The 27,856-nt window shown below is 42.0% G+C and overlaps 2 protein-coding genes across 6 annotated transcripts in view; one reads left to right on the plus strand and one right to left on the minus strand.

Annotated features, from left to right (window-relative positions):
* Positions 1–4,132: 4,132 nt before the first annotated feature.
* LRRC42 (leucine rich repeat containing 42) lies at positions 4,133–24,207 on the minus strand. The gene is made up of 8 exons (XM_040231092.1): positions 23,980–24,207; positions 17,859–18,345; positions 11,595–11,726; positions 10,346–10,464; positions 8,723–8,811; positions 8,403–8,516; positions 6,085–6,169; positions 4,133–4,633 (listed from the first exon to the last, which is right to left on the minus strand). Exons 2-8 carry the CDS (start codon positions 18,329–18,331, stop codon positions 4,359–4,361), a joined length of 1,287 nt encoding a protein of 428 aa, XP_040087026.1. The 5' UTR covers positions 18,332–18,345; positions 23,980–24,207; the 3' UTR covers positions 4,133–4,358.
* Positions 24,208–24,241: 34 nt separating this feature from the next.
* HSPB11 (heat shock protein family B (small) member 11) overlaps positions 24,242–27,856 on the plus strand; it is a 35,675-nt gene continuing 32,060 nt past the window's right edge. The window contains exon 1 of one of the 5 annotated variants that reach the window (XM_040231096.1): positions 24,242–24,311. In XM_040231096.1, the coding sequence (XP_040087030.1) occupies positions 24,299–24,311 (13 nt within the window). In that variant the 5' untranslated portion in view covers positions 24,242–24,298. Of the gene's footprint in view, positions 24,312–24,704; positions 25,018–27,856 lie in introns of those variants that run through there. The other 4 variants (XM_040231101.1, XM_040231098.1, XM_040231099.1 and 1 more) reach the window with 4 other exon arrangements.

Consider the following 27,856-nt stretch of genomic DNA (forward strand, 5'->3'; position numbering starts at 1 on the left):
GCTTTCTTATTCTCATGTGTTTTCCCTCTGTCTGGAGGCTTCAGGGGGAGAACCTATTTCCCTGCCTTCGTCAGTGTCTAGAGGCCAGCCGCCTTCCTTGGTCTGCGGTCCCTTCGCTGTGATACTCCGACCCCTTGGCTCTGTCATCGCATCTCGCTTTTGACTGATCCTCCTGCCTCCCTCCTAGAATGACCCTTGTGATGACAGGATAATCTCCCTATCTCAATATTTTTAATTTGAGCACATCTACAAAGTCCCTGTTACCATGTAAAGTAACATTTCCAGAGGTTATGATCTGGACATCTTTGAGGTCATTGTTTAGCCTATTGCAATGAGTATATGAGGGTTTGTTCTATTTTTTTTTAATGTTTGAATGAAAAAATGGAAAGAAAATACTCCTTTGACCATAAGACCCCAATTACTAAAAGAGTTTGGAATTTATACTCCTTTATGTAGTATAGATGGAAAAGACATGGCTTGGGAATTTCTCCTGTAGTTCTTATTACCACCTTATCTCCCATTCTCTTTAATCTACTCCAGTTGGGTTTTTAACATTCACCTCTCCCCTCAACCCAATCAAAGCCATGGACAACCTCCAATTTGTCAAATAATTTGCCCTCATTCAAATTGAAGTACTCAATTCACTATTCCCATCACAGCACTTTCACTTGCAGGCTCACACTCTCCTGGTTTTACCTGTCTTCAACATCCATCCCGCCTCCTTTGCATGACCTTAAGTGTGGGAAGGCCCTAGGCTGTGTCTATCTACACTTCCTCTAGGTGATTCTATACTCTCATGGGCTCCAAATGTCAACCCTATACTATAGAACTTTATTTATACCTTCAGTCCTGATGACTTCTCTGAGCTCCAGACTCATATGTGAGCTCCAGACTCTGCCTGCCTACTTGAGCATCTCATTACATCTCTCAAACTTATCTAAAACAGAACTCTTGATTTCCCCACCCACCCATATCTATTCCTCTCCTGCATTTTCCCATCCATTCAGATGCTCAGGTAAAACCTTAGGAAGAAGTCATCTTTGATTTTACTCCCTCTGTTCCTTCACCCTCCGACATTAAATGCGTCAACACAACCCATCGGCTCTACCTCCGAAACAGCTTTCTATCTAACCTTTCATCATCATCATCACTGCTATTGCTATCATCTGGTCCAAGCTGCCAGCATCTCTCACTGGGGCCCCTTTAATGGTTCTGATTACACCTCCCTGCTCTACCCTTGCCTGCCCGCCCCCACCCATGACCCATGACCCATGACCCACACACGGGATCCATCAAGCAGCAAGGATTCACTCTGCAAATTATACATCAGATGACATGATTTACATCTAATCAGAGGCTTCCTATTACACTGAAGTAAAAGCCAAATTCCTTGACCACAAGGCCTAGGTGATCTGCCACTTGTCTTATCTTTTACCACTTGTTCACTGTACACGAGCCACCTGACCTCACTCTTTTTCTTCTGTCCCTAGAATGTACCAAGCATTTGCCATCTCAGGCTCCGCACTTGGTCTTTGCTTTCCTCAGAACCTTTTTCCTAGATGTTTGTATGACTAACTCCTTCTTGTCGTACTTCTCAGCTCAAATGTCTCTTCCTCAGAGAGGACTTCTGCAATCCCTAAATTAATTTAAAACTTAACTCTCCCCGTCTCCCTCCCCTAGTATCTCATGACCAGCTCTACTTTATCACTACGTGAACTTAGCCTGCTGCCCTACGTCCTGTTAACTGACATGTCTGTCTCACTTCCCTTAAGTGGAAGCTCCTTTAAAGCAAATACCATCTTTTGTCTTGTTCAGTGCTGAATCTCCCGCACTAGGCAGAGGTTAAAAGTTCAACGGATACTTCTCCAAATGAATAAATGAATAGCTCAGCATTTTTTGGAGTAAATGTATGAAGAGAAAATTTGGTCTAATGTCAGATTATTATGTAATCCTAGTAAACTAAACAATTCTGATTCAGTAAATATGGGTGGGGTACAGGAATTTCTATTTTAACAAATCCTTAGGAGGCTCTGGGGCAGGGAATCACTCGCCATAGTTTTTGGGTAACACTGGCTTCCCTGGTGGCGCAGACAGCAAAGAATCCACCTGCAATGCAGGAGACCAGGGTTCAATCCCTGGGTGGGGAAGATCCCCTGAAGAAGGGAATGGCTACCCACTTCAGTACTCTTGCCTGGAGAATTTCACGGACAGAGGAGCCTGGCGGGCTACAGTCCATTGATTTATTCACTCTTGCAAACTTTATGTAGGTAAGGTGGCTTAGTTTTAAAGGGTAAGCTAAGTATTAGCAGAAATGAATCACTTGCCCAAAGTTCGTAATTAGTCAGCAAGTGAATTCTAGAAACAAGAAAGTCTAATTTAAAAAATGCAAATCGTACAAGTTAAAATACACACAGAGATTACCTCATCTATTTTGTGCTAGTCATAATTTCTTAACCTTCATCATTTGTTTCAGTCATTAAAACAAAGACTAGACTTTCATAACTCTACCTGAATGACTACAATGAACTGTTTGGATCAAACAAAATATATATGTTTAAAGGACTCACCAGCAAGGGAAAATGAGAAACTTGAAAGGAAAAAAAAAAGCTAAAGAAAGTGAGATCTTAGTTTCAAAAGTACACTGTGTTTATAAAAGAAAAGTAATCAGATGTTGCTTTGAAAGATTTGCCCTCCAAAATGATCAGCATAGGTGGGATGTTTGATGAGTAATCAGATGCCACTTTGTGCCACAACATTACACCACAGCAACAGGAGCCTGGTGATGGTGGGCGGTGATCAACTTAGATTCACGTTTGACTAACAATACACGCTAAGTCTGACAAGTAAGGCTAGTTGTTTGTACTAGGAACCTGGCAAGGTGTGCTACCATTCACCCAAGTGATACATTAAAGCTCAACTCTACCTCCACAACAGAAAATCTGCACCGAATCTGCCTTTTCACTGGATAAATTTCAGATATCAGAGCTTTTGATACGACCGTAGGCAATAGGCAGCCGCATTTACAAAGGAAGCACCTTGCCTTGCTCTGAATAGCAAATAGAACACGTCAGATCCAAGATCTAATTATATTAAAATCCTGGTTAAACTCCAGAGCATTTCCAGATGTCAAATCTGTTACACCCAGCTCCTAATTCCTAAGCTACTCTCTCCCTTCCTTTTACTAGCCAGCAAGTCTTGCTTTAAGCTCACCTTTTATGGATGGAATATGGTCTAGAGCAGCACTGGTCATGTAAATTTTCTAGTAGCCGCATTAGATAACTTATCATTTTAACATATAATTAACAGTGAAAAATAGAAATTTTTCATTCACATTTAGGCGTTGATTCTGATATTCAGAATGCATTTTACAGCACACTTTAATTTGGACTAGCTGCAATTCAAGTGATCAAGGGTGACATGTGAGTAGAGACCACTGTATTGGACAGTGAAGGTCTAGAGCCTTGTTACTCCATGTGTAGCCCACAAATTAGAAGCCTTAGCATCATCTGGAAATCTATTAGAAATGTTGACTGTCAAGTCTAACTCCAGATCTACTGAATCAGAATCTATAGTTTAAAAAGATCCCCAGGCAATTTGCATGTACAATAAAGCTTGAGAAATACTGGTTTAAGGAGTCATGGGTCTCAGGTTCTTCACCTGTCAAATGGAGGTGATACTTGCTAGGACTACTGTGAAGATTCTTGGTTTACTTAATAGACTTTTAATAGTTGAGATTTTAATGAATGGTAACTCTTATTAAAGAAGGCAATGTAATAGAAAGGACCTTAGAGCTGGACAGGATGGAATATAAATTCGGGTTCTTTAAAGCTCTGGACCTTCCACAACTCATTTAACTTGAGTTAACCTGAGTTAACCGAGTTTTCGTAACTATCTAAATTGGGGTTAATACCTACCTTCAACAACTTACTGTTGTTGTCAGGCTGGGGCATGGCACATGGGAGGCATTCAGTAGTGGCTGCCATTCATATACCTATTTATATGTATAGCCCACTGGCTGGGCCAAGCTAGAGTAGCAACAGATGACACTAAGCTGCCTTAGCTCACATGGCCTTCCATCCCAAAGCAAACTGTTACTTCTTGTGGCTCCAGTGTATATTTCACAAGGAGACCCTAAGGACAGCAAAAACGTTTATTTGAAAAAATTACTATGTATTGAAAATATACATTAGAAATTATTACAGACTTCCATAGCATTCCCCTCCCCCACCACAAAAGTAGAAATAACCGCTTGCTATGCTAATGCCATAGGTAAATTCAAACAAAAAGGAAAACATTATCAGCCCCCCTTCCTCATATGTTAGCACTGGAGGGGGAGAAGGTCAACTTGTATTTGCCCATCAATACGAATTTAGCAAGTCCCAGTCTTCAACAGCAAGACACACGTATTTCTGCTTTGAAGACTGTGAAGAGCTGCTCTGCTCCTTCTCTGGCTCCTCGAAAGCTCTCTTCTTGCTCTCCTTTGACACCTGGCTTGACAGGGCTTCATGCTTCAACAGTGGCCCATGGCAGTCTGCGGCCTTCTCTTTATAGAACTGGAGCTTCTCAGAAGGGTTCGTGTGGACCTCTGTCGGGGGGTACTTCCCTGGGGCTTCTGTTCGAGCCCGCTTCCCATCTGTAAGGGATGACAGAGGGAAGGGTGATGAGCTTACTATGCCAGTTGCTAATGCCTGCCCAAGCCCAGAAAAATGACCCAACAGAAGTGACGAGAGGCCCAAACAGGGTGAGTCTGGATTCATTTTCCCCCCTTTTGTGTGCCTTATAAAGTAATTTACGGCATATGCACCAGCACAGGTTGAAGGGATGTACGCACAGAGAGTATCACAGATTTACAGTCAAATCTCAGATCTGCCACTTCCTGGATAAATGACCTTGGGCAAGCGACTTGTCTAGGACTCAGTTTTCTCAGATAGGGATATAAAACCTACTTCATAAGGGTGATGTGAAGATATAAGAAGCAATATATGGTGCTTAGGACAATGCTTGGCACAACATTGAAAGCTCAAAAAAATGTCAGCTATCACTACTCAGAATCTGAACTTGACTCTGTTCTTCTAAGACAGCCAAGTTTGTAGCACAACTCTAGCAAATGATACAGCTTTATTCTCTATCTTTTGGTATAGAATATTCTTATTTTTCTACATTTATTTTCCCTTCACTTCAATTTTATCCTTTAAGTCCTTTCAGAAAAAATTATGGTAAAATACACATAACATAAATTTAGCATGTTAATCATCTTTGAGTGTATAGTTCTGTGGCATCAAGTACATTCACACTGCTGTGTAAACATCACCACCATCCATTTGCAGAACTTTTTTCAGCCTAGCAAAACTGAAACTTGGTACAGTAACTCCCTACCACCTCTCACCTCAGTCCCAACAACCATCATTCCACTTTCTGTCACCATGAACTTGACTATTCTAGGAACTTCGTAAGACTCACACATCTGTCCTTTTTTTTTTTTTGACCACAGCACGAAGCATGTGGGATCTTAATTCTCTGACCAGGGATCGAACTGTGCTGGCTGCACTGGAAGCGCAGATTTTGAACCACTGGACCACCAGGGAAGCCCCAACATTTGTCTTCTTTGACTGGTGTATTTTACTTAGCAGGATGTCTGTATAAATTTCACCCATGTTATAGCAAGTGTTACAATTTCCTTCCTCCTTAAGGCTGAATGATATTCCATTGTATGTAAACACTACATTTTGTTTATCCATTCATCTGTTGATGGACACTTGGGTTGCTTCTACTTTTGGCTACACTTTAATTCCTTTTTAATGTTCTGAATTCTATTTTTGTATCACTGCAAATCTTTTCTGGAACACGTCGGGATATATATAAACACATATGTACATATATACATTCACTTAATAAGTTATTTTCCTGGTGCTGGTGCTCAAAGCTAAGTGTGAACTTACACTATAAGCCATGTTGACAGAGTATAAATTTTGGTGATCTAATTAAGTCAATGTGATCATAATTAATATTCCCACTGACTGAAGATGAACTAAGTGCCCAAATAATCTAAGGGCAAAACACTCCAAAGGAAAGGGAATTTCTCACAGAAGTGCTGAGCTGCTCTTCGAGACTCCAAGGTTTCTTGCGGCTTCATAGCTTCCAAAGTCACCCGCTCCCACTGCAGAACAATCTAATAAAATGTATTTGGAAAGATGTGAATCCAAACAAAATCTCGAGTTTTTAATCTCAAGCTTTCCTTGTTCCCAACTCCTCTCCTTCCATAAGCACAACCCCCCTGTGGTAATCTTACTTCAGACTACGATAAGTCTCTGTTCCAATCTACAAATAAACTGCATGTACTTTACTAAAATTTGAAACCTTAGTCATAATACTTTTCACACATTCCTAGGCCCATTTTCACACCTTAGACTATACCAACTGGAATTCAAACTCTTGTATGTGTGTAAAATAACCACATTTCCATACTCTCAGGATACTTTAGGATCAGTTTCCACTTTTTAAAACTGCTACAAATGTATTAATATTTTTATTATGTTACTACAAATTCTTTTGAAAATTTGGCTTAGTAAAAAATACACATAAAGAAAAGTCAACAATTATTAATATTTCACATATACCATAAGTAACAAGAACTTTAAATTCCACACTTCTCATTATGGTATGTAATGAAATAATCATAAAGACAGACAAACATTTGCAAGACACAGAAGCAGCACAGCACATAGTTTAAGAAATCAGTTCCAGAGTTAGCTCTACCATTTACTAGCCAGGGGACCCTTGGCAAGTGATTTAATGGAGAAATTTTGAGACAGACGGGGAAGTAAAGGGACTCCTGTTAGATGGCCTCATTTTTCTGTGTCACCTGCTGAGAATGAGGCAGGAGAATGGAGTCAGCCTATAACAGTTTCAATAACAGAGCAACAGAAGATAGATAAAGCACCGCTGCCACGTTCTCGGGGCCTAGCTGGGGCTGCATGGGGCAAGGCTGTGTGGAATCTCAACTTACTTTCAGTCCAAGCTGCTAGCTATCTTACTTCATCCTTAGCTTTGCAAGAGGTCCTGGTTTCTCCATTTTAGAGATTGAATAAACAGAGACCCAAAGCTGCCTTAAGTTGTATACCTATTGGGTTGCCGAGCCAGGACCCCAAATTCAGGCCTCTGACTCTCGAGCCTATGCTCTTTCCACCATGTCACCTGCTACCATAACCAAACCACTCCAAGCCCTTATATGACCATCCCATACCTGCCCCAAGTCCACTGGATGTATCCAGGACTCTTTCAGCGATACAAACTTAGTCTGACAATGGACGCATATAATGATTTCAGCATGCATTTTCTGGACAAACTTCAAAGTACTTCTGAAACACTGTGTCACTAGCACTCCTTCTTGCTTACCTATAAGGAAGTGATGCTATCATGAGGTGGCTGGATAGTTCCACCACCAGGCATTACAGAGTGCAGCCAAGGAAGGATCCAGAACAAAAAGCTCAGTGGGTCCTCCAGGCCTCCTCCAATCAACACTGGTTTAAAGTATCTGAAGGAAACAGGCACCAACCAGAGGCAAGCTGGCATCTACTGGTGCTCCACTACTTGGTTACCTTCTGAGTGCCTACTTTAGTCTGTACCCTGCCAACTTGAGGAAGACCATCAAGAAGGTAAGACAGCATCGAAGGGAAGTTCAGCGAAGAAGCTGAAAATGGGAGGGCTCTGTCTGCTCAAACTAGCATGGTCTGATCTGAAAATATGGCCTCAACACGTGCCACCAGTGTTTCCACCCGTACACGAAGGGGATCGGCTTCAATAAGTTGGACTAAGTGAACTTCTCTGAATGGGTCATCCAAGACCTCTACCTTCCCAGAAACAATGCTAGCTCTCTATACACAAAATACAATTTTTAAACTTAAGAAAGAAAGAAAGAGAATGGGAGTGCTAAGGATTAAAAAAAAAAAAAAAAAAAGACATTTCCTTACTAAGGAGAGTTAAGAAATTTGCCCCCTAAATGGAAAAGAGTTAGACTTGGATTTTAATCAGTGTAACTTGTTCTCTTTTTCTGGTACACACACAGCTAAGAGAATCTCCCCTTCTGAAGTTGGATCATACTTTTTTTTTGCATAGCAAGCAAGAATTCATTTATTTTCTGAGTCATTTATAAGAAGGCATTTTCTTCTAGGTCCAATAAGGATGAAGCAGTCTAGCGACCAGAGCATGAGATATAAGGACTAGCATCTAACAACTTTTCTCAAGTAACTGGGTTAGTTACAAATCATCATTGTCTCGAGTTTGACTGAAGATGACAGTTCAGCCAAAGAATACCAAGAGGATTAGCATCTATTCGAGTGTTGAATAAGACACTTGGAATTTATGAAGCCATATTAACTGTAGGAGAGAAAAATCTGCCTTACCTGATCAGCCCAGCCCTCTGTCTTGCAGTTACTGTGATCAAATTCCTTCAAAGGGACTTTGGAGTGAACGAGGCCGATGTGGGTCTGAAGCTTGTGTTTGACAGCTTTGACGTCCTAGTAAGGGAAAAACAGAACACGGATGGTCAACACATTCAGCATAGTCAACACAATGGTCAGCACACACATGGTCAACACTTAACTTGTTCTCAGTAGGAAATAAACACTATCATAGATACCAGCCCTTTCTGAATGTTGATTAGCAGAAGCAAAATATCAAACTGTATGTTTGTAAAAGTAAGAGAAGGGAACAGAAATCCTACCTTGAGTCCCGTCCCAGAGATATCTAAGCAGTTGAGTTTTCTAAAAGAAAAGAGGTATCCAATTCCTGCATCTGTTATCTCAGGGTTACCTAGATGTCAAAAACATAGGTGGTATTCTGTTACAGTTATATGCCAACAATAAGCTCAAGAAAAAAGGCCAAACAATGATAAAATATTGAGAGAACAAACTTTTCAGAGTAAATTAAATATGGGAATCTATCTTTCCTATGAAGAGCCACATGAGATGATCATTAAGACCTTTTATAGCTCTAAACTTCCTAGGAGTTGGGGTTTAGCAGAGAAATTAATAAACCAGATAGCTACTCCAAAGGGTTTAATTTGGAACCACATAAAAACAGCATATTCAAAACATGTATATTAAACACGTATATAAACAGGTATATTAGACTTTGTTCATAGCCATTTCACCTCCAAAGTAAAAGATTTTAATAAGATTTTCAAGGATACTTAGACACTAAGACTGTCACTGTTTTAATTAGCATTAAAAAAATTATTTATTTTTGGCTGTGCTGGGTCTTTGCAGCGGCACGGGTTTTTTTCCAGTTGTGGCAAGGAGAGGCTACTCTAGTCACAACTGTGCGGGCTGCTCAATGTGGTGGCTTCTCTTCTGTGGAGCACAGGTTCTAGGGCATGCAGGCTTCAGCAACTGTGGTACACGGGCTCAGTAGCTGTGGCCACCGGGCTCCAGAGCACAGGCTCAACAACTGTGGCACATGGGCTTAGACGCTCAGCGGTATGTGAGATCTCACAAACCCGTATCTCCTGCATTGGCAGGTGGATTCCTTACCACTGAGCCACCAGGGAAGCCCTGCATTTTTTAAAACCAATCCTTTCTTACATGGAATCTTCTCATATCAGAGAGAACTGCATTTAGCACTGGGTCCTCAAGAGGATGAGCACAGTGCTGGCACACTGCAGACACTCAAAAAAATATCTGCTAAATGCATATCCTTCCTGGGGAGGAAGGGAGGGTGTCATTATTTTCATCTTACAGAAGCCAAAACCAAGGCTCAGAGAGTTTAAATAACTTGCCCAGGGGCACACAGCGGCAGAGCAAGGAGTGTCCTCTGATCTCAAACACCTGCTCTCGCCGCTCTTTTGACACCAACCATCCTGCCACATATTCAATACATGCTCAGTTAAATCATAACTGATCTTATAATCTTTCTACTACTGGAATCAGTATCTGGTTCATCTTGAGTAAGCATCAAAATTGTGAATTTATCTAGATCTTCACCAAGCAATTATTGATAAAAATGACCTAGCTGACAGACAGTATCAATCAGCAACTCAAAGGTAAGTAAAGATGAGCCACGTGTCCTCTATGCTGTGAATATACAGTGAATATGACCTCTCTGCAGAGAATAAGCGGCATGAGTGAATCCATAAGGGCTTTTACTGCCCTACAGAGTGGAACCACGGCAGGAAAGGTGTCTGGCCAGGAGATAACAGTCTCTGGCTTTAGTCCTGCCCTGCCACCAACTTGCTGGGGCACCGAAGAATCACCCCTCAATTTTATCAGCTCTCAGACAAAGGGGAAGAACTAGATTTCTAAGTCCATTCTTCCAGTATTAATCATCTATAACTTCTAACAGAACTTACAAGATAAATCTAATAACGACAGATTTTCAAGGCCTCTCTTCATCACTCGAACTGGTGCCGTCATTTTCCGCACCCCGGCATCAGATAAACAATTATCCTTCAGGCGGAGTTGAGTTACACTAGGAAACAAAGTCCATGAGTAAATTACTTAAAGAACATTTGAGAAAATCAAGTTATGAGAATGTTTTCATAAACTTCATTTAAAAATGTATCTTCTAACCCTTGCTATTTCACACTTAATGCATTTAACAGAATTAAAGATCCTTGGATGCTATTTCAGTTACTATGTGAGGGTTAACTTAAGACCAAAGCAGCATGTAGTACTAGCCTCAGATGGTAGAGGGCACTAAAGGTACATGGTGGAATGAGGTAAGCAGGGACTTCATTAAGATTAAACACACTTGTTTCACACAAAAACTGCATTCTTGACAAATGTGTCAAATTCTAAATGTTGGGACAGTCTGCTAAAGAACTCCTATGAGAATCCTCCATATAAAGCACAATTCTTTCATTCTAATATTTTATAATTCCAATTTTCAGAATGGATTTATAAGGTATAGCCACAAGTCAATCCACTCAGCTAACCTGTAACTGGTGAGTTAATGTGCTCCACACATGCAAGAAATCCAAACTTTTTATTAACCCCACATAAAAACCCCTTTCTACAGGGCAGTATGTCAGTGTCACTTTCTAGGCAGGCCTGAGGGAAAAGATTAGACTCAGGTTTGTAGTACTTTTGTCCTTCTGGGTATTTATGAAACCATAAAGGAATCCATCTGGCCTTCTCTTTGCAAGCCAGACTGAGATCAGTCGGACTATTTATGAAGGGTGTGAACTGGGTGATTTCTTTAAATTATGGTTCTTGAAAATAATTTCTATGGCTGTCTTTTACTAGTTCACTTTTTAAATGATTTACAGCTCAATGACAATTAGAAAATGATAATGATTGCAAAAATTATATAACTTCTCATCTTTTGCTAGAATAAATCAAGGCAAAATCATTTTTCAACCCAGGTAGTGTCAAGTACTGTATGTCGAAATAAATTTTATTTAGATAAACGAACCTACTGACTAACTTTCCTGAGTTGTCCAATCAACACTGCTTGTATCAAGTAAATGGAGATTGAAAATGTTTTAGAAAAAAAAGTTAGCAAGTAAACACAGGACCAGAAAGTAATTAACATCCTTCCCACTGGACCATCCTTTAAAAAACAAAACAATTCATTTACAAATGGTGGTAGGTCAATACCTAGACAGGGCTTCATTGGTGAGATGTTCTAGAAGTTCATGCTCATCTCCAAGCTTGCAACAGGAAAGATCCAGACAGGTCAGCTCCCGGAAAGACTTAATCTCCTCGAGTTTTTCTGAAATCACCAGGTATCTGTGGGGCATGGACAGCAATCAACAGCTTTTCTTTTCCTTCTTTTAAAACATCACCATATGTGGCTTTGTAATACATCAGCATTCCATCAGGACAAGATACTAGGTAACAAGCCGACTTTACTGATTACTATGTAGGTATAGGTTATAAAAACTTTAAATAAATACATAAAAACATAAAGCAAAGGCAAGACACGAGAGAAAATATCTGCTTTGTCAGGAGTCAGACCTTGGGGTCAGTGTTGGGACTTTTTCAGAGAACTTCCAAACTTTAGGATACTCACAACTTTAATCACTCATTCTTTTAAGGTTGCTTTTTACTTAATGCTAAATATCTAGTGCTTTGAAAACTGGAACAGGCCAAGGATTCTGGATTCTAACCCGTACATGTCCAAAAACATACCACATCAAAGATTTGTCACATCAGGTTTTATCTTTTCTACTTGTTTGAGTAGCTGCCTACTCCCCGGTGCCAGGGTTAGTCTGCTAACTTTACTCCAAAGTTATGTGCAGCATGACCATGACAAGAACTCATTTCAAACTAGATGGTTATTAAGACAAACCTGTGAGCATGAACACTTTAATTACACTGGGCACCAGGCCAGACTGCTATCGTAGAGTATCAGAAGGCCTCTGGAGAGGAAGAGAAGATTAAAAAGACACTGCTGTGGTCTCCGCCCTGGTTTCTAGTTGTCCATCTATTTCATATGAGGTCAGCAAGAAAAAATGAAAAAGGGATTAGAAGTGACAGGAAACAGGAGAGGAGCCTAAAAAAAAACAACAGGGAAAGGGAAACGCCTGTGGCAAGAGCATGCCTTTCTCATCCATTTTCCTCATAATGTCTAAAGTTTTCATAGTGAGATGGTTCACTACAATCAGTGGGCTTATATTTAAGTGTTCACATTTCTCTTCTGTCACCAGGATCATAATTATCAAAAAGAGCGCTGAATAATCCAAGGATAAGAAGGGCCTCAGATCTATTTTCTGCCTGCTTCCATACAGAATAAGATACACTGAAGCTGATCACTGGCCTAACTGCTGAGTACAGATGGCCTGGGGCATTGATACCCCCTCTAAACTGTCTGATGACAGAGCTCAGCTGGGTACACAAATAAGCCTTATTTACTCAGACATATTTTAATTACACTGTAAATAAAGCTTCTGTTTTCCATCTTCCAATCATAGAGTTGAAGTGAGTTAATGGGGATTTGGGGGATTAATGGCAATTAGAGAAAGGAAAACACACATCCTTTGATCAATTAACTACAAGATTTTTAGTAATTGTGAGACATGGGTTATCTGGGAAGGACACAACGATGTATAACATGATTCACAAACATTACAAAAATCAAGATTAAGAAATGAAACGTGCAAAGCCACAGACACTACTAGATGCTTATCTAGGACATAAATGAAGTTCTAGGGTCTTGCTGAAAATTAATCTTCCAACTTTCCCTTTAAAAAGTTCAGAAGAATGTAATGGAGAAGCAACAGAAAGAACACAGTTTAGTGTCAGACCTGAGTTTAGATTTTAGCAAGGCTAATTACTTGTATGATTGTAGGAGATTACTTAACCTCTGCAAGTCTCAATTTCTCTAGCTAGAAAATGGAGCTGATGATTATTTTCTTTAAGGATTATTAAGAAAACTAGAAAAAAAATGTTTCAGAAGTAAACATTATCTTACAGGCCCTCATTAAATGGTGTGCTTGTACTTAAATGGTGCTTGTACTCAGTCATGTACGACTCTATGAGGCCTGTCAGGCTTCTCTGTCCAGGGGATTTCCCAGGCAATTAATACTGGAGTGGGCTGCCATTTCCACCTCTAGGGGGTCTTCCCTACCTGGGTTGAGCCGGAGTCTACTGCGTCTCCTGCACTGGCAGGCATATTCCTTATCACTGAGGCACCTGGGAGGCCCCATTAAATGGTAGCTATTATAATTACTTCAGTTACAAAGGGTGATATTTTAAGGAAAACATATTTGCCTCCTGTGACCATCAGTGGGATTAAAAATCAGAGGGAAGAAAGATTTTACAGGTTGAAACACATAAGACAGTTTTTTCCTTTTGGCAGGCAGCTTTGTGACCCAACCCCAAACAGCAAGCACCTGCACTTAACCAATTACCTTATTTTTCAATGCTGGTAAAACCTTTGTTGCTGCAGCTTCAGCTGGAAATTGCAAATGCAAACCCAAATCTCCTGCCCTCTTCCCATTTCCCTTCAAGGATTCAAAAGGAGAAGGGAAGTTTTCAATCACAACTGAAAATCCTACCCTTATATTTGGGTAAGACAGCATTGTCTGATTCCTTATTCAGAATTGTTGCAAAAAAAATGAGTCAAGAGATTGTTAAAAATGTTTCTTATATTTTTCTGATTATAAGGAAAACATTCCTTGGAAAAAAACTAAAATCTAGAAAATTATAAGAAAAACTAAAACCAATTTCAATTCTATTATCTAAATTACATTTCAGTGGGGTTCCCTCTTTTCCCCCCTATATATGCAATGCATATAAAATTTTCTATTTTTTCAAAAACAAAAGTGGGATCATATAATGAACATTTTACCACATTATTTTAAATGATCTTTGGATATTATTTTAACAGTCACACGATTACTTACTTTCCTATTGTTGGATATTCAGCTTCCAGGTTTTCATTGTTACAACTAGTACTACATTGAACACCCTTATGTAAAGTATTTCTTCTCATATTTGATTATCACATTAGAAATTAGAACAGACTCTTAATAAATGGAATTACTGAGTCAAATGATACAGATATTTTTAAGGCTTTTGCTACATACTGCCAAGTTGCTTTCCAGAAATGCTACATAATGTGCTCATTAAATGTGAATGAAAGTGCTATTCTCATCCAATTTGACCAGTGGAACAGTATGCAGACATCACATGGGATAAAAAGCATTTTCCCCATTGTGAGGATTACCTAAGCTATAATGGTAAATGGAAGGAAGAAGCAGAATACAAGTTATAGAGTATATTCACAAATGTACAAAAATACATTATTTGAAAATGATTACCAGGAATGATCTCCAATATTCTTGCCTGGGAAATTCCACGGAGACAGGAGCCTGGCAAGCTAGAGTCCCATGGAATTGCAAAGAGTCTGACATGACTTAGCAACTAAACCACCACCACCATGAGTGATGGAACTATAAATTTTACTAAACAATTTTATGTTTCTCAAATAGTATGTATTTGCCTTTATAAAATAATTTTAAAACAATGTTTATATCATAACTCTTTTTCATTGTTCTGTTTCCACAATGAACATAAAAACTTGGAATAAAAAATGAAGGAGTAAAATGTACTTTTTCCCTTCTTTTTATCATATGCCTCTTGGTTCAGTTCAGTCACTCAGTCATGTCTGACTCTTTGCGACCCCATGAACCGCAGCACGCCAAGCCTCCCTGTCTATCACCAACTCCCAGAGTTCACCCAAACTCACGTCCATTGAGTCGGTGATGCCATCCAACCATCTCATCCCCTGTCATCCCCTTCTCCTGCTGCCCTCAATCTTTCCCAGCATCAGGTGGCCAAAGTACTGGAGTCTCAGCTTTAGCATCAGTCCTTCCAATGAACACTCAGGACTGATCTCCTTTAGGAAATACTGGTTGGATCTCCTTGCAGTCCAAGGGACTCTCAAGGGTCTTCTCCAACAACACAGTTCAAAAGCATCAATTCTTCGGTGCTCAGCTTTCTTTATAGCCCAACTCTCACATCCATACATGACCACTGGAAAAACCATAGCCTTGACTAGACAGACCTTTGTGGACAAAGTAATGTCTCTGCTTTTGAATATGTATCTAGGTTGGTCATAACTTTCCTTCCAAGGATCAAGTATCTTTTAATTTCATGGCTGCAATCACCATTTGCAGTGATTCTGGAACCCCCCCCAAAATAGTCTAACACTGCTTCCCCATCTATTTGCCATGAAATGATGGGACCAGATACCATAATCTTAGTTTTCTGAATGTTGAGCTTTAAGCCAACTTTTTCACTCTCCTCTTTCACTTTCAAGAGGCTCTTTAGTTCTTCACTTTCTGCCATAAGGGTGGTGTCATCTGGATATCTGAGGTTATTGATATTTCTCCCGGCAATCCTGATCCCAACTTGTGCTTCTTCCAGCCCAGCGTTTCTCATGATGTACTCTGCATATAAGTTAAATAAGCAGGGGGACAATATACAGCCTTGATGTACTCCTTTTCCTATTTGGAACCAGTCTGTTGGTCCATGTCCAGTTCTAACTGTTGCTTCCTGACCTGTATATAGGTTTCTCAAGAGGCAGGTCAGGTGGTTTGGTATTCCCATCTCTTGAAGAATTTTCCATAGTTTATTGTGATCCACACAGTCAAAGGCTTTGGCATAGTCAATAAAGCAGAAATAGATGTTTTTCTGGAACTCTCTTGCCTTTTTGATGATCCAGCGATGCTGGCAATTTGATCTCTGGTTCCTCTGCATTTTCTAAAACCAGCTTGAACATCTGGAAGTTCATGGTTCATGCACTGCTGAAGCCTGGCTTGGAGAATTTTGAGCATTACTTTACTAGTGTGTGAGATGAGTGCAATTGTGTGGTAGTTATAGCATTCTTTGGCATTGCCTTTCTTTCGGACTGGAATGAAAACTGACCTTTTCCAGTCCTGTGGCCACTGCTGAGTTTTCCACATTTGTTGGCATACTGAGTGCAGCACTCTCACAGCATCATCTTGTAGGATTTAAAATAGCTCAACTGGATTCCATCACCTCCACTAGTTTTGTTCGTAGTGATGCTTCCTAAGGCCCACTTGACTTCACATTCCAGGATGTCTGGCTCTAGGTGAGTGATCACTCCATCGTTGATTATCTGCGTCGTGAAGATCTTTTTTGTACAGTTCTTCTGTGTATTCTTGCCACCTCTTCTTAATATCTTCTGCTTCTGTTAGGTCCAGACCATTTCTGTCCTTTATTGAGCCCATTGTTGCATGAAATGTTCCCTTGATATCTCTAATTCTCTTGAAGAGATCTCTAGTCTTTGCCATTCTATTGTTTCCTCTATTTCTTTGCATTGATCGCTTTTGGTTAGCCTTGTTTTAATGGTCATATTGATTGTGCATCTTAATAGTAAGCTGCCTTTTACCTTTTGAATGACAAAAATTCATATAACGGTATGCTATACAGCTATTTTAAAAATCTACACATATTTTTGGGAAATAATTGTGAAAATATGTGAAAGAGCAAAGTGCTTAAAGGTGTGCGCACTGTACTGCATTTGTATAACGAAGAGGAGAGCTATTAATGCATGGGTATGCACAGAGTATTTCTGGAATTATGTAAAGAAAACTGATAACAGTAGTTGCCTCTGGGAAAGAGCAAAGGAGAGAGATGGGAGGAAGGCTTATGTTTCACTTTATACCCTTTTGTGTTTGTGTTTAAGTCCTTTTCTATGTAATTTTTTTTAAGTTTTTCTTTTTAATTGGTAGATGCCTTGAAAGTTATTTATAAAAATTTAAATAAGTCAATAAAAGTATATGAGCAAAGGCAATCATAAGAGAAAATATATGCTCTGTTAGAAAATAGACGGTGGTTCTCGCATTGAGACCTTACTGAAAATTTCCAAACTTTAAGACACTTGAAATTTTAATCACCTCTTCTTTGAAAGCTGCTTTTTATCTAATGTTCAATATCTTGTGGTCTGAAAACTGGAATGGAGATGAGAACTCTGGGTACTAATCTTCACCTCCCTGAGAGTATACCAAGAGATATCTGGCAGATCACATCTTGTCTTTCCTATTTTCTCCTATTAGAAAAGTTGGTAGATGAGTATTTTCTATCTAATGAAAGAGCTGTGGCAATCAACTAATTCTTATAAAGTATTTTCAAAATAAATAAATTAAAAAACAAAAACACTAACAAAAACAAAAAACAAAATAAAGCTAAGTACTGTCTGGGAGGGTGAGGGAAGGGAGAAAGACAATGATTTTTCTCAAAATGGCCTACCACTTCGTGTTTGAAAATTCTAAACTCAAGTGCTGTTTTTAGAAGGGGGCTTTGAGGAAGCCCCCAAGCCCACTAAGTCCCAGAACCTGACAGAATTGACACACCCAATAAAATACTCACTATCATAATCAGAACACCCACCTGTTTCGCAAACACAAGGAGCAAAGCACCAGACTTCCATAGGCCTCAGTGAATTTCTGTAAAGCCCTGAGCCCCGCACCAGGCTCCGTGAATTTCTGTCTGGCTTCAGCAGCAGAGAACAGCTTTTCAGCAATCTGCTCAGGAAAGCCGATAAGGGAATCAATGTGGTCAACATTGTCAGAGATGAAGCCCAGGACAAGGCTGAAGAGGGATTTGGCAGAGTACCGAAGATTTCCCTCCCGGGTGTATGTGAAGATGAAATGATCAGTCTTCTCTTTCTGCGCAGTGTCATCTTCCCTGTTCATGCAAAGCTCCACGGAAAAGCCTTTGGGAAACAGTCTGAAAGGCCTTGGCTTCTGCAGGCTACTCCTAACGTCATCCAAAGCCAGATTGACCATGTGCAGTTGCCCATTTTCTCGCACGTAGATGGGCCCTGAGTCCAGATGGTTTTCTGAGTTGAGGTAGTAAGACATTGCCTTGGTTGTGACTATAAAAGCAAGGTACAAGGGAATAAAACCCAATTAAAATGCCATTTGTAAAATGTAACTTTGCCATGCTGTGCCCAGAGCTTTATAAACCTACCAGGCAGGCCCTCTGGCTGTTTTGGGGAATCAAAGCTTACCAGCTGCCTGTGAACCCTGGCACTGGAGGTTGCCTCTGTTTCCTTGACCTGGAATGCCCGTTCCTACTCTTCCCCTTTTTTGTCTGTCTGGTGAACTCCTATTCATCTTTCAAAACCCAGCTCAAATCTCATTTCTAAAATTCATTCTAGGGCTTCCCTGGTGGTTCAGTGGTTAAGAAACCGCCTGGCGAGGCAGGGGGCATGGTTTCAATCCCTGTTCTAGGGAGATTCCACATGCCTCAGGGCAACTAACCCATGCACTGCAACTACTGAGCCCACATATCCTACTCAGTCCATGCTTCTTAAGGGACAAGCCACCACGGTGAGAAGCCTGAGCACCACAATGAGAGAGTAGCCCCGGCTCGCCACAACTGGAGAAAAGTCCACTGAGCAACGAAGACCCAGCACAGCCAAAAATAAATAATAAATACATAAAGTTCACTCTAAGAGAGTGATCATAGAAGTGGAAGACAGTCACTGGCAAGGAAAGTCACAGTAGCACAGCTGACAGTAGCAAAACAACTGAAAAGGATCCCAGTGTCCAACACGGGTGTTATTACATAAACGTTACATCCACACCATGCAATGTTATGCATCCATCAAAATGATAAAATTTTTACTGACTTGCAAGTTACAAATATTAATAGTGACGTGTAGAATTTACTATTTGTATTTTAAAATGTTTTCACACAGAACAAAGGCTAGAATCTAATAACTCCCTTCCTTGCTACCCTGGCACCTTCCACACATTTCTTTATTACACTTGGCTTGCATTTCTGCTGCTGATTTATTTCTAGGCGTGTCCTGCTGATTTGAGCTCCTTGAAAGCAGAGATTATGTTTAATTCATTCACCCTAACATAGTGCTTTGGCATGTAATGGTCCCTGAGTAGACAGTCATGGAACTAAAGTTTACTCTTTTATAAAACTTTACACAGAACACAAGGAACACATTTTTTTTTTTTTTTTGGATCCACAAAGAAAGACCTCCATTACAAGAGCTAACTAAAAGCTATTAAGCTGAGATGCTAGATCCAAGGGCTAGAATAGTTAGCTCTCATTCCTTAATTTCTTCAGTTAACTGGCACTGCTGAGATAAGGCAAAATATCAAAAACAACAGGATATTTATGCTATCATGTGGATGACATTTTATGCCCCAATACTAATTGGAATAAATATTTGCTTTCCTGAGGAACGGTGAGATTTCAAAATATTTGAGAAATTGCCACGCTAAATAAAATGAAGTATGATTATCACTGTTGTAAGTTTTAGTTAAAATTTAATATAATACAGGTCAAATAGCTGCTATTATCTCTAAAAGACGGACTGACTTTTAGAGTGAACCAACCTAGCTTTGTCTGCATTAATGCAGGGCTAGAATGTAGCTCTGAATTCACCCACTTAAAAGTGTCAATCAATCAAGTCAGTGATCAAAAATGCTGACACTGGGAAGATCAAACAGTGATCCTGTTGCAGGCATCAGTATGATCCATGTTTCTCCAGAGGATAATTATGCGTGTAAAAGTACACCAGAAAAGAGGGCCCTGCTGTGCCACGCCCAAGAGCCTCATTCTTTCCTGCTCATCTTATGCTTTACTCTCTGGCCAAGCCATACTACCCAGGTTAAGTTGGCTGTGTTCTCTCGTCCCACTGGCTTTTGCACATCCTGCTCCTTTTGGCTGGAACATCCTTCTTAGCTTCCCTGACCTAGCTGATTCCTAGTTCTCACTAACAGCTAACTCAACCACATCCCTCTTCTGGGAAAACTTCCTAACCCCTGCACTAGTGCACATGTCTGTCTGGTTTTTCCGGAGCACCAATGTCTCTTTCTATATAGCACTTAGCACTGTGTACTGTCGGTTCACTTGTTAATATTCCCAAAGTTGTGAGCTCTTTGAGGGCAAGGCACTTGTTTGATTCATCTCTCTTTTTTCAGGCCAACACAATGCCTAGCTTGAGTAAGCCCTCAGTAGATATTTGCTGAACCAAATGAGAGGAAGAGTGAGACCTCAGAAGAACAGACTTAGGGCTCTGAGCTGCAGGGCCTGCTGATACTGTTGCTAGGAGCCAGGTCCTCTTCCAGGCAACAGCTGCAGGCTCCTCCCCCAACTTTTGCAGGTGGTAGAAGCAAAGAGGATGATGGGAGTATATTGTTACTGGTACTACCAGGAAGGGGGGGAAAAAGAATCTAAAAAACAGAAGAAAAAAAATCCTGTCACAGTGCCAACTCTCATAACCCATATTCTTGCCAGTATTCAGTGCCTCTGCTAAGGTGATAATTTTACTTATTCTAAGCTTTTCTTCCAGGAGTAAGCACATGGTTCCTTCAATCTCACAGAGTTTAATCCTGATGAGGAGACAAAGCAGATCCCCTTTGGTCTTCTCCTCTGGACTTGAACATTCATAGTCCTTCTCTACCTGTAGACCTGAAAGTAGATACCAGGCACAGCCCCACGTAAGAATGACCTGATTTTAAAAGTGGAAAGACAAATTCTATGGAAGTTAACACAAGGAATCAGCACCCTATAAAACCCCTGGCAATGACACAGGGTCTGCTCATATGCAGCACCCCTAGCCATCACTCCTAATAGTGCCGCCCATAGAGTCTAGGGTAAAACAAATGGATGAATGGAGGACCACTTCCGGCGAAAATCAGACAACTGATTCCATCCAGCAGAGGGCACAAGAAGTCGGGGACCAAAGTGAAGATGCTAACCCAGGCTGCCAAAAATCCCAGCAGCTGCTGCTTCCACAGATTTTCTTTTTTTCTTTTTTGGATCTTAGTTCCCTGATCAGGGATTGAACCTGCGCCCCTGAATTGGGAGTGCAGAGTCTTAACCACTGGACTGCCAGGGAAGTCTCACATGAATCATTTTCAAAACAGACATAGCTCTGGCTACACTTTACCTTTCCTTTTTTACTTAAATTACTCATGAAATGCTAGTTCTCTTTCTAAATGATGAAAAAAATCAAATAATTCCTGAAGAGTAAAACCTACATCATTTGTCCAGAGATGCCAAGGGCTCTCTGTTCTTCAACTATGGTACCTAAGGAACAGAACATGATCAGGAAATTCCAGGGACCTTTGATTTTTACTACTAAAGTTGTGCATCTTGCTCCCAACAAGGAGCAAGCTTCCTAAGAGTTTGTGAGGTACCATAAAATGATCTAAGAATTATATTAATGTTTAAGCCTTTCAAAGTTAAGAACTGTACAGGCAAGAAAATTCCAAAGTTTCTGTAACTTGGCTCTGCTTGTTCCTGGCTATTATACAGAGTGGTCTATTATAAGAGAGCCCCTCAGGAGACAGAGCCTGTTCTATATCACGGCAAAAATCCTACACGAACTGGAAAATTCAAGTAATTAGCATGTGAAAGAATAACAATGTTCAGTGAAGGTCTGTATTAGCTATATTTCATATTAGAGCAACAGTAACAAAGTAGCCTCTGATAGTTTTCCAGCCTGTCTCTGGAGAGGTGGTTTTGTAACCCATACAATCTCATAGAAAACTATTACAATAGTACATGTTCTAGTATTTGGTCACCACAATGGAGCCAAAGTTACCATGAACATGTCATTTCATCAAATGAATAAAATGTAGCCTTACTACATTAAAAATTCAGTTCTCTACTGCCTCTTCGAATAAGAGGCAAGATAAAATAAGTGATAACTAAACATGACTTTTTAGAACTTGAAGCCAGTTCACCAAGCAAGAACCATGACTATCCAGTAGAGGGGACTGGAAAGATGGAGTCAGGGAAGCAGACTATAGGAGTCAATTAAAATTGTGAGCTGAGCCTACAGTTATGCAATTTGAAAAGAAAAAGAAGAAAACACCTAAAGTAAAGTAAGACAGCAATCTCTCAGAAATAATAAGCCATAGTAAGACTATGATGATAATAATAGTGGGTATGATAACTCCCACTGAGTTGCCAAGCACGGTTAGGTACTATATTAAATGCAATTCTCAACAATCCTATGAGGTAAGGTCCGCCATTTAATAAAGGGGCTCAGAGACTAAAAGTAACTTACTTAAGAAACACAACTAGTAAGTGGCAGAGCCAGAATTCAATCTCAAAGCTGTATCACGCCAAAGCTCAAGCTCTTTCCACTGCATGATGCTGTCTCTCAAGAATAAAAATATGACATCAGCTTTAAGGATAAAAAAAAATTAAAAATTAATCTCACCCACCTGTTTGAGCCCTCTGGTATTCACTGACTCAAGCTGGGGAGGGGGGTGGCTGAGAGAAGGCAGAGATAAAAAAAACAGTGGCCATCTGAGCAAAGAGTTGGTGGGAACTGAGCCAGGACAGTAGCTGCACTGAGGCTTCCCCTCTCTCCTCTGCCAGGGCAGAAATTACCCATGTCCACACACCAGGAAAGCATCTGCCACCCCATGGCCTGCATCCCAAGGCTGCAGACACCCTCGGTTTATTTGAAAAGGCAGTATTCTTAAGCAAACATCTAACATAAAAACATGAACAGAAACTAGTTCCAAACCACCAATGACCAAGTAACAATCTTAGGTTTATTGTTCTGGATCACCACCATTATTCAATTCAATTCACTTCTTTTGTTGTATAACTTGCACTTGCCCACCTGCCTTCTCTCCCATACCTAGCTCCTTCAAAGAAGGAGAGGCCAATCTCTCCTACATCCTGACATTTGACAGTTTTTCTACCTGCCAACTGTAGAGCTTCTCACACAAAATCCAATCTCTGCACCAAAAATCCTAATCCTCTCCTTTCACCCACTCCCAACTGCCTGTCCTCAACTCTCAAACCTCACGCCCTTCCAATCTTTCCGTGATCCTTCTGAATGTGGCTCCCGGTGGCCCAGATCCAATCACACCTCCACCTGGCTCTCCCTCCTTCCACCGCACCATTCCACCCCCACCCTCCCTAACCCCCCTGCACTCTTTCTCTGTCCTTTATCACGTAGTCTTCCCTTCCTCCCACTCTCTGAGATTCCCTCTCCTGGGACCCCAAACTCTCCATCTTTTCCCTCCTCTTCTGCCCTCAACCTTCAAAATCTCCTTCCTTAACGACTCAGTGTCCAACTTCACAGTCCACAGCCCCAACTTTTCTCCCCTGCCCCCAAACCCCACACTCTCTCGTATTCCAATCCTAAATCCTTTACTCCTAGCACTCCTCAAATCCCCTTCCCTCTCCCCCTCCCCAGTACTGCAATTCTCCATTTCTCTCTAAATTCCCAGGCGTGACCCTTCCCAAGTGCACCCAAGCTAATCCTGCTCCCTCTTCCCACCCAGGCCCCGAAAGAACCTCAATTCTCACACGACCCATACCCTAGCCCAGCATCAACTCCACCCTTAAACCCATCTCTGACACCCCTAGATCCTCACCCTCACACCATTCACCCAACCACACCCCAGCCCCGACCCTCTCGGTCTTCCCCTCCCCTCTCCCACCCCTCCCTCAAACCCCATACCCGCCCCTACTCGCAGATCCGTGAGCGGCCCAGCCCGCGGCCGCCACCTACCTGTGCCCCTGTCTGGGGCAGCCGGCGGCAGCTCCTCTGTGGCGGCTCCCTCCCCCTGCCGCGCGGCTGAGGCGGGGAAGCGGTTCCGAGCCCCCGGCACAAAGCTACGGAGGGTGGGACGCTGAGTGGGAGGGAGTAAGGAGGGGGCTGGGGGCGACCTGGCGCCGGGAGACCGCGGGGCCGGCGGGGGAGGGGGGCGGGAAGACTGGGCAGGGGAGGCGCGCCTGCGCGAGACCGGCATGAGGGGCGGGGTCGTGCTTGGAGGCGGGGCCGGGCCCAAGGCCGGCGACCTGAGGACCGAGGGCTGCGAGCTGGAAATATGAGGACTGCGCGTGCGTGCTCGCGCGAGGGCGGGTCGCGTGGGTCTCACAGGCCCCCAGGGATGTAGCTTTGCTCGGGGAGGGAAGGTTACGCGTGCTCCGACCCTTGCCTCGGGAAAGGCCCTTGCCTAGTGAAGGCCCTTGGGCGGGGCTACGGAGCTCAACGCGCGCGGTGAAGAGGGAGGGGGCGTGGCCTGGGGGCGGGGCCTGCAGGCGAGGTGGCGCGTAGGAGCCGGGAGTACAGCTGTACGCGACCGAATTTCGACGGCTAGGCGAGAGGGGGCGGGGCTGGGGCGGGGCTGGGGGCCGGCACGCAGCGCAGGGTGGGGCGGGGGCGGGGGCGGGCGGAGCCTGTGGGGCGGGGTGGGGCCTGTGGGGCGGGGTGGGGCGAAGAGCCGGGAATAGGACTTGCACGCCGGCGAACTCCTTGGAGGCGTGCGGAGAGGGGAGAGGGGGCGGGGCTGAAGGTGGGGCTGTAGGGAGATCCCGACTCCCGGCGTTCTGCGAGCTTGGCGCTAACCGGAAACTGAGGCGAGCGGGGCGGTGCGGCCAGCCCTGGGGGAGGTGGGATCCTAGCTGGACGGGGTCGTAGGAGGGGGATGCTGGTGGGGGAGGGAGCGACCGAGCGTGTCGGGTTATTGTGAGGAGACGCGCGGAGAGGAGGCGGAGGACGGCGGGCGGGTGCTGGGGGGACCCGGATGGTGGAAGCCTGACGCAGGTCTGTTTTCTGAGTCCTGGAGACAGTAGTGGCAGCCCACGAACTTTTTGGAAGGCAGAAATAATGTTTTGACCCCCCAAAAGGGGAAATCAATTCCGAGTCGAAATTAATAAATGTATCAAGATGTAACCTATCAACTGAAACGTAACCCGTATACTTAAGGGTTATAGTTGCTGTATTAATAGGATATGGGCTCGTGTATTTTATGTAATTGGGGCCGGGCGTCCAAAAGTATGTGTTTGGGGCTCTTGGAGGTCTTGAAATGGCTTTGAACTGGAGATGAAAGGGTGGCTAAGTGGCACTGGGTTTAGAGGAGGATAGGCATCAGGGAAGTCCAGGGTCAGGGAATGTTAAAAATGCAAAGGATGGCATCCCAGAGTTCACCGCCTTTAATGAACTGAGGCCCTGAGTGAACACAAATGAATTAAGTAAGGCCTCCCAGGATGGGGAGTTAGACTACACCCTGAACCTGCATTTTGGAGTTACGAAGCAGCATATCTGCTGAGCTGGTTTTTTGGGTTCTTTGGGATTGGTTTTGTTGTTAACCACAACAAAAAGCTTTAAAGTGAACCCAAATTCTGCCACTTGTTATTTGAATAATTCCACCCAACAGAAGAAAAAGAAAGGATATTGGTGGCTCTGCTGCTGCTGCTGCTAAGTCGCGTCAGTTGTGACCCACTCTGCGACCCCATAGACGGCAGCCCAAAAGGCTCCTCTGTCCCTGGGATTCTCCAGGCAAGAGTACTGGAGTGGGTTGCCGTTTCTTTCTCCAATGCGCGAAAGTGAAGTCGCTCAGTCGTGTCCGACTCTTAGCGACCCCATGGACTGTGTAGCCTACCAGGCTCCTCCATCCATGGGATTCTACAGGCAAGAGTACTGGAGTGGGTTGCCGTTGCCTTCTCCATTGGTGGCTATCGGAGGTATGAAATTAGTTTTGTATTAAAAGTTTGCTTCCTTCAGACAACTTAGGTTGTAAGAATGTGAGGTTAGAACAAAACTGAACATTTGGAGATTGCACTCCCTTCCTTATTCATCTACTACGTACACATCAATGCTAGATATATTTCCCTAAAATAATGCTTTTGTAAAGCAGGTTCTCTCCTTGCTTTACAAGTCACTTACCAACCCCCATATTTCCACCCCCAGATAGATTACCTCAGGGTTTTCCCAACTCTACAACTATTCACATTTTCAGTCAGATAATTATTTGTTTGGGGGGAGTGTCCTATGCATTTTTGGGTATTTAGTAGTATCATGAAATGCCCAAATGCTTCTAGATGACAGTAGCATCACCCCCCCCACTATGGGCTTCCCTGGTGGCTCACATGTAAAGAATCTGTCTGCAATGCAAGAGACCAGGGTTCGATTTCTGGGTAGGGAAGATCTCTGGGAAAAGGGAATAGCTACCGACTCCAGTATTCTTGCCTGGAGAATACCATGGACAGAGGAGCCTGGCAGAGTACAGTCCATGGAGTTGCAAATAGTTGGACACAACTGAGCGGCTAACACACAGACCCCAGTGTGATGGCCAGATTGTCCCCAGAAATGGACAAATGTCCCCTGGGGGGCTAAATCATCCCCAGTCCAATTGAGAACCACTGGACCACAGGCTAAATAAAGCCCACCATCTTTACCTGGCATTCAAGTTTCGTTATCTACATTTCCTAGAATTTGATTCAGTCTAAAAGAACTCCAGTGCAAGTTTCTTCCAAAGATAATCAATTAGTCTTCTTCTTGGACACTTTAAAGGGTGGAAAAGATTAAAAACTCTGCTTTGTAGGAAAGTTCTTATATCTATTATGTCTTCCTTCTTAAAATTCATACTAGAGTTGCATTCTAATCCTTTTTCTATTTATGAATATTTGTGGTATTAAAACTTGTAGTCACATTTCTCTCACTAAATTACCTCTTCTTGATATTCTTTCAGCTTTTTCCATATTAACGTAGTTTATAGATCATCATGAACTTTTTGTTCTCCTCTGAACAATATCAAGCCTGACAATGTCCTACTTAAATTGTACTATCTAGGACTGAACACAGTATTCTAGATGTGGATCACGCTATTTGCACATAACAAATTATTAGTTTCATGCTTGGCCATCTTCCTTGACTCTGAGCTTAAAGGTGAAAACCAAGTCTTAGTCACCATCTTTGTCTTAGGTTTACATAGTCAAAGATTAACTACATAGTATCTTTGCATTACTAGCACAGTGCCTGGCCCTTAGTTGGTTTTCAAAGATTTTGATAGAATATGGTTCCTTCATGACTCTATTAATACAATTTGAAGTAATATTCCTTTGCCTTTGGGGGCAGATACAGTACACTCTTGTCTTACAGTGAGTTTGCAATCAACTGATCCTCTACCTTTTATACGTATAGGTGAAAGGTTGGCAAACTTTTTCTCTAATGGGCCAGATAATAAATATTTTAGGTTTTATGAGTCTTATAGTTTGTCACAGCTATTCTGCTCTGTCACTATAGCACAAAAGTAGCCATAACAGTCTATATAAGTGAATGTGTGTGGCCATTTCCAATAAAACTATCCATGGACAGTGAACTGTATGCATTTCATATTTCATATTTCATATAATTTTCATGTGGCACAAAATATTTTGATTTTGAAAAATATTATAAAATGTAAAAAGCATTCTTAGTTCATGGACCATACGAAAACAGATGTCAGGGTAGACTTGGCTCTCAGGCAGTAGTCTGCCAATCCCTGATCAAGACCATTCCTGGTGTGATTGACTTTTTTAAGTCTGAGTATAGGCCTTTACAATTCTTATTAAATATCTTATTCATTGCAGTCTGTCTTTTTAGCTTGCTCAGATCTTTTTGT

Source organism: Oryx dammah, unplaced genomic scaffold (assembly GCF_014754425.2).
Source record: "Oryx dammah isolate SB20612 unplaced genomic scaffold, SCBI_Odam_1.1 HiC_scaffold_28, whole genome shotgun sequence".
Classification (NCBI taxonomy): Eukaryota; Metazoa; Chordata; class Mammalia; order Artiodactyla; family Bovidae; genus Oryx; species Oryx dammah.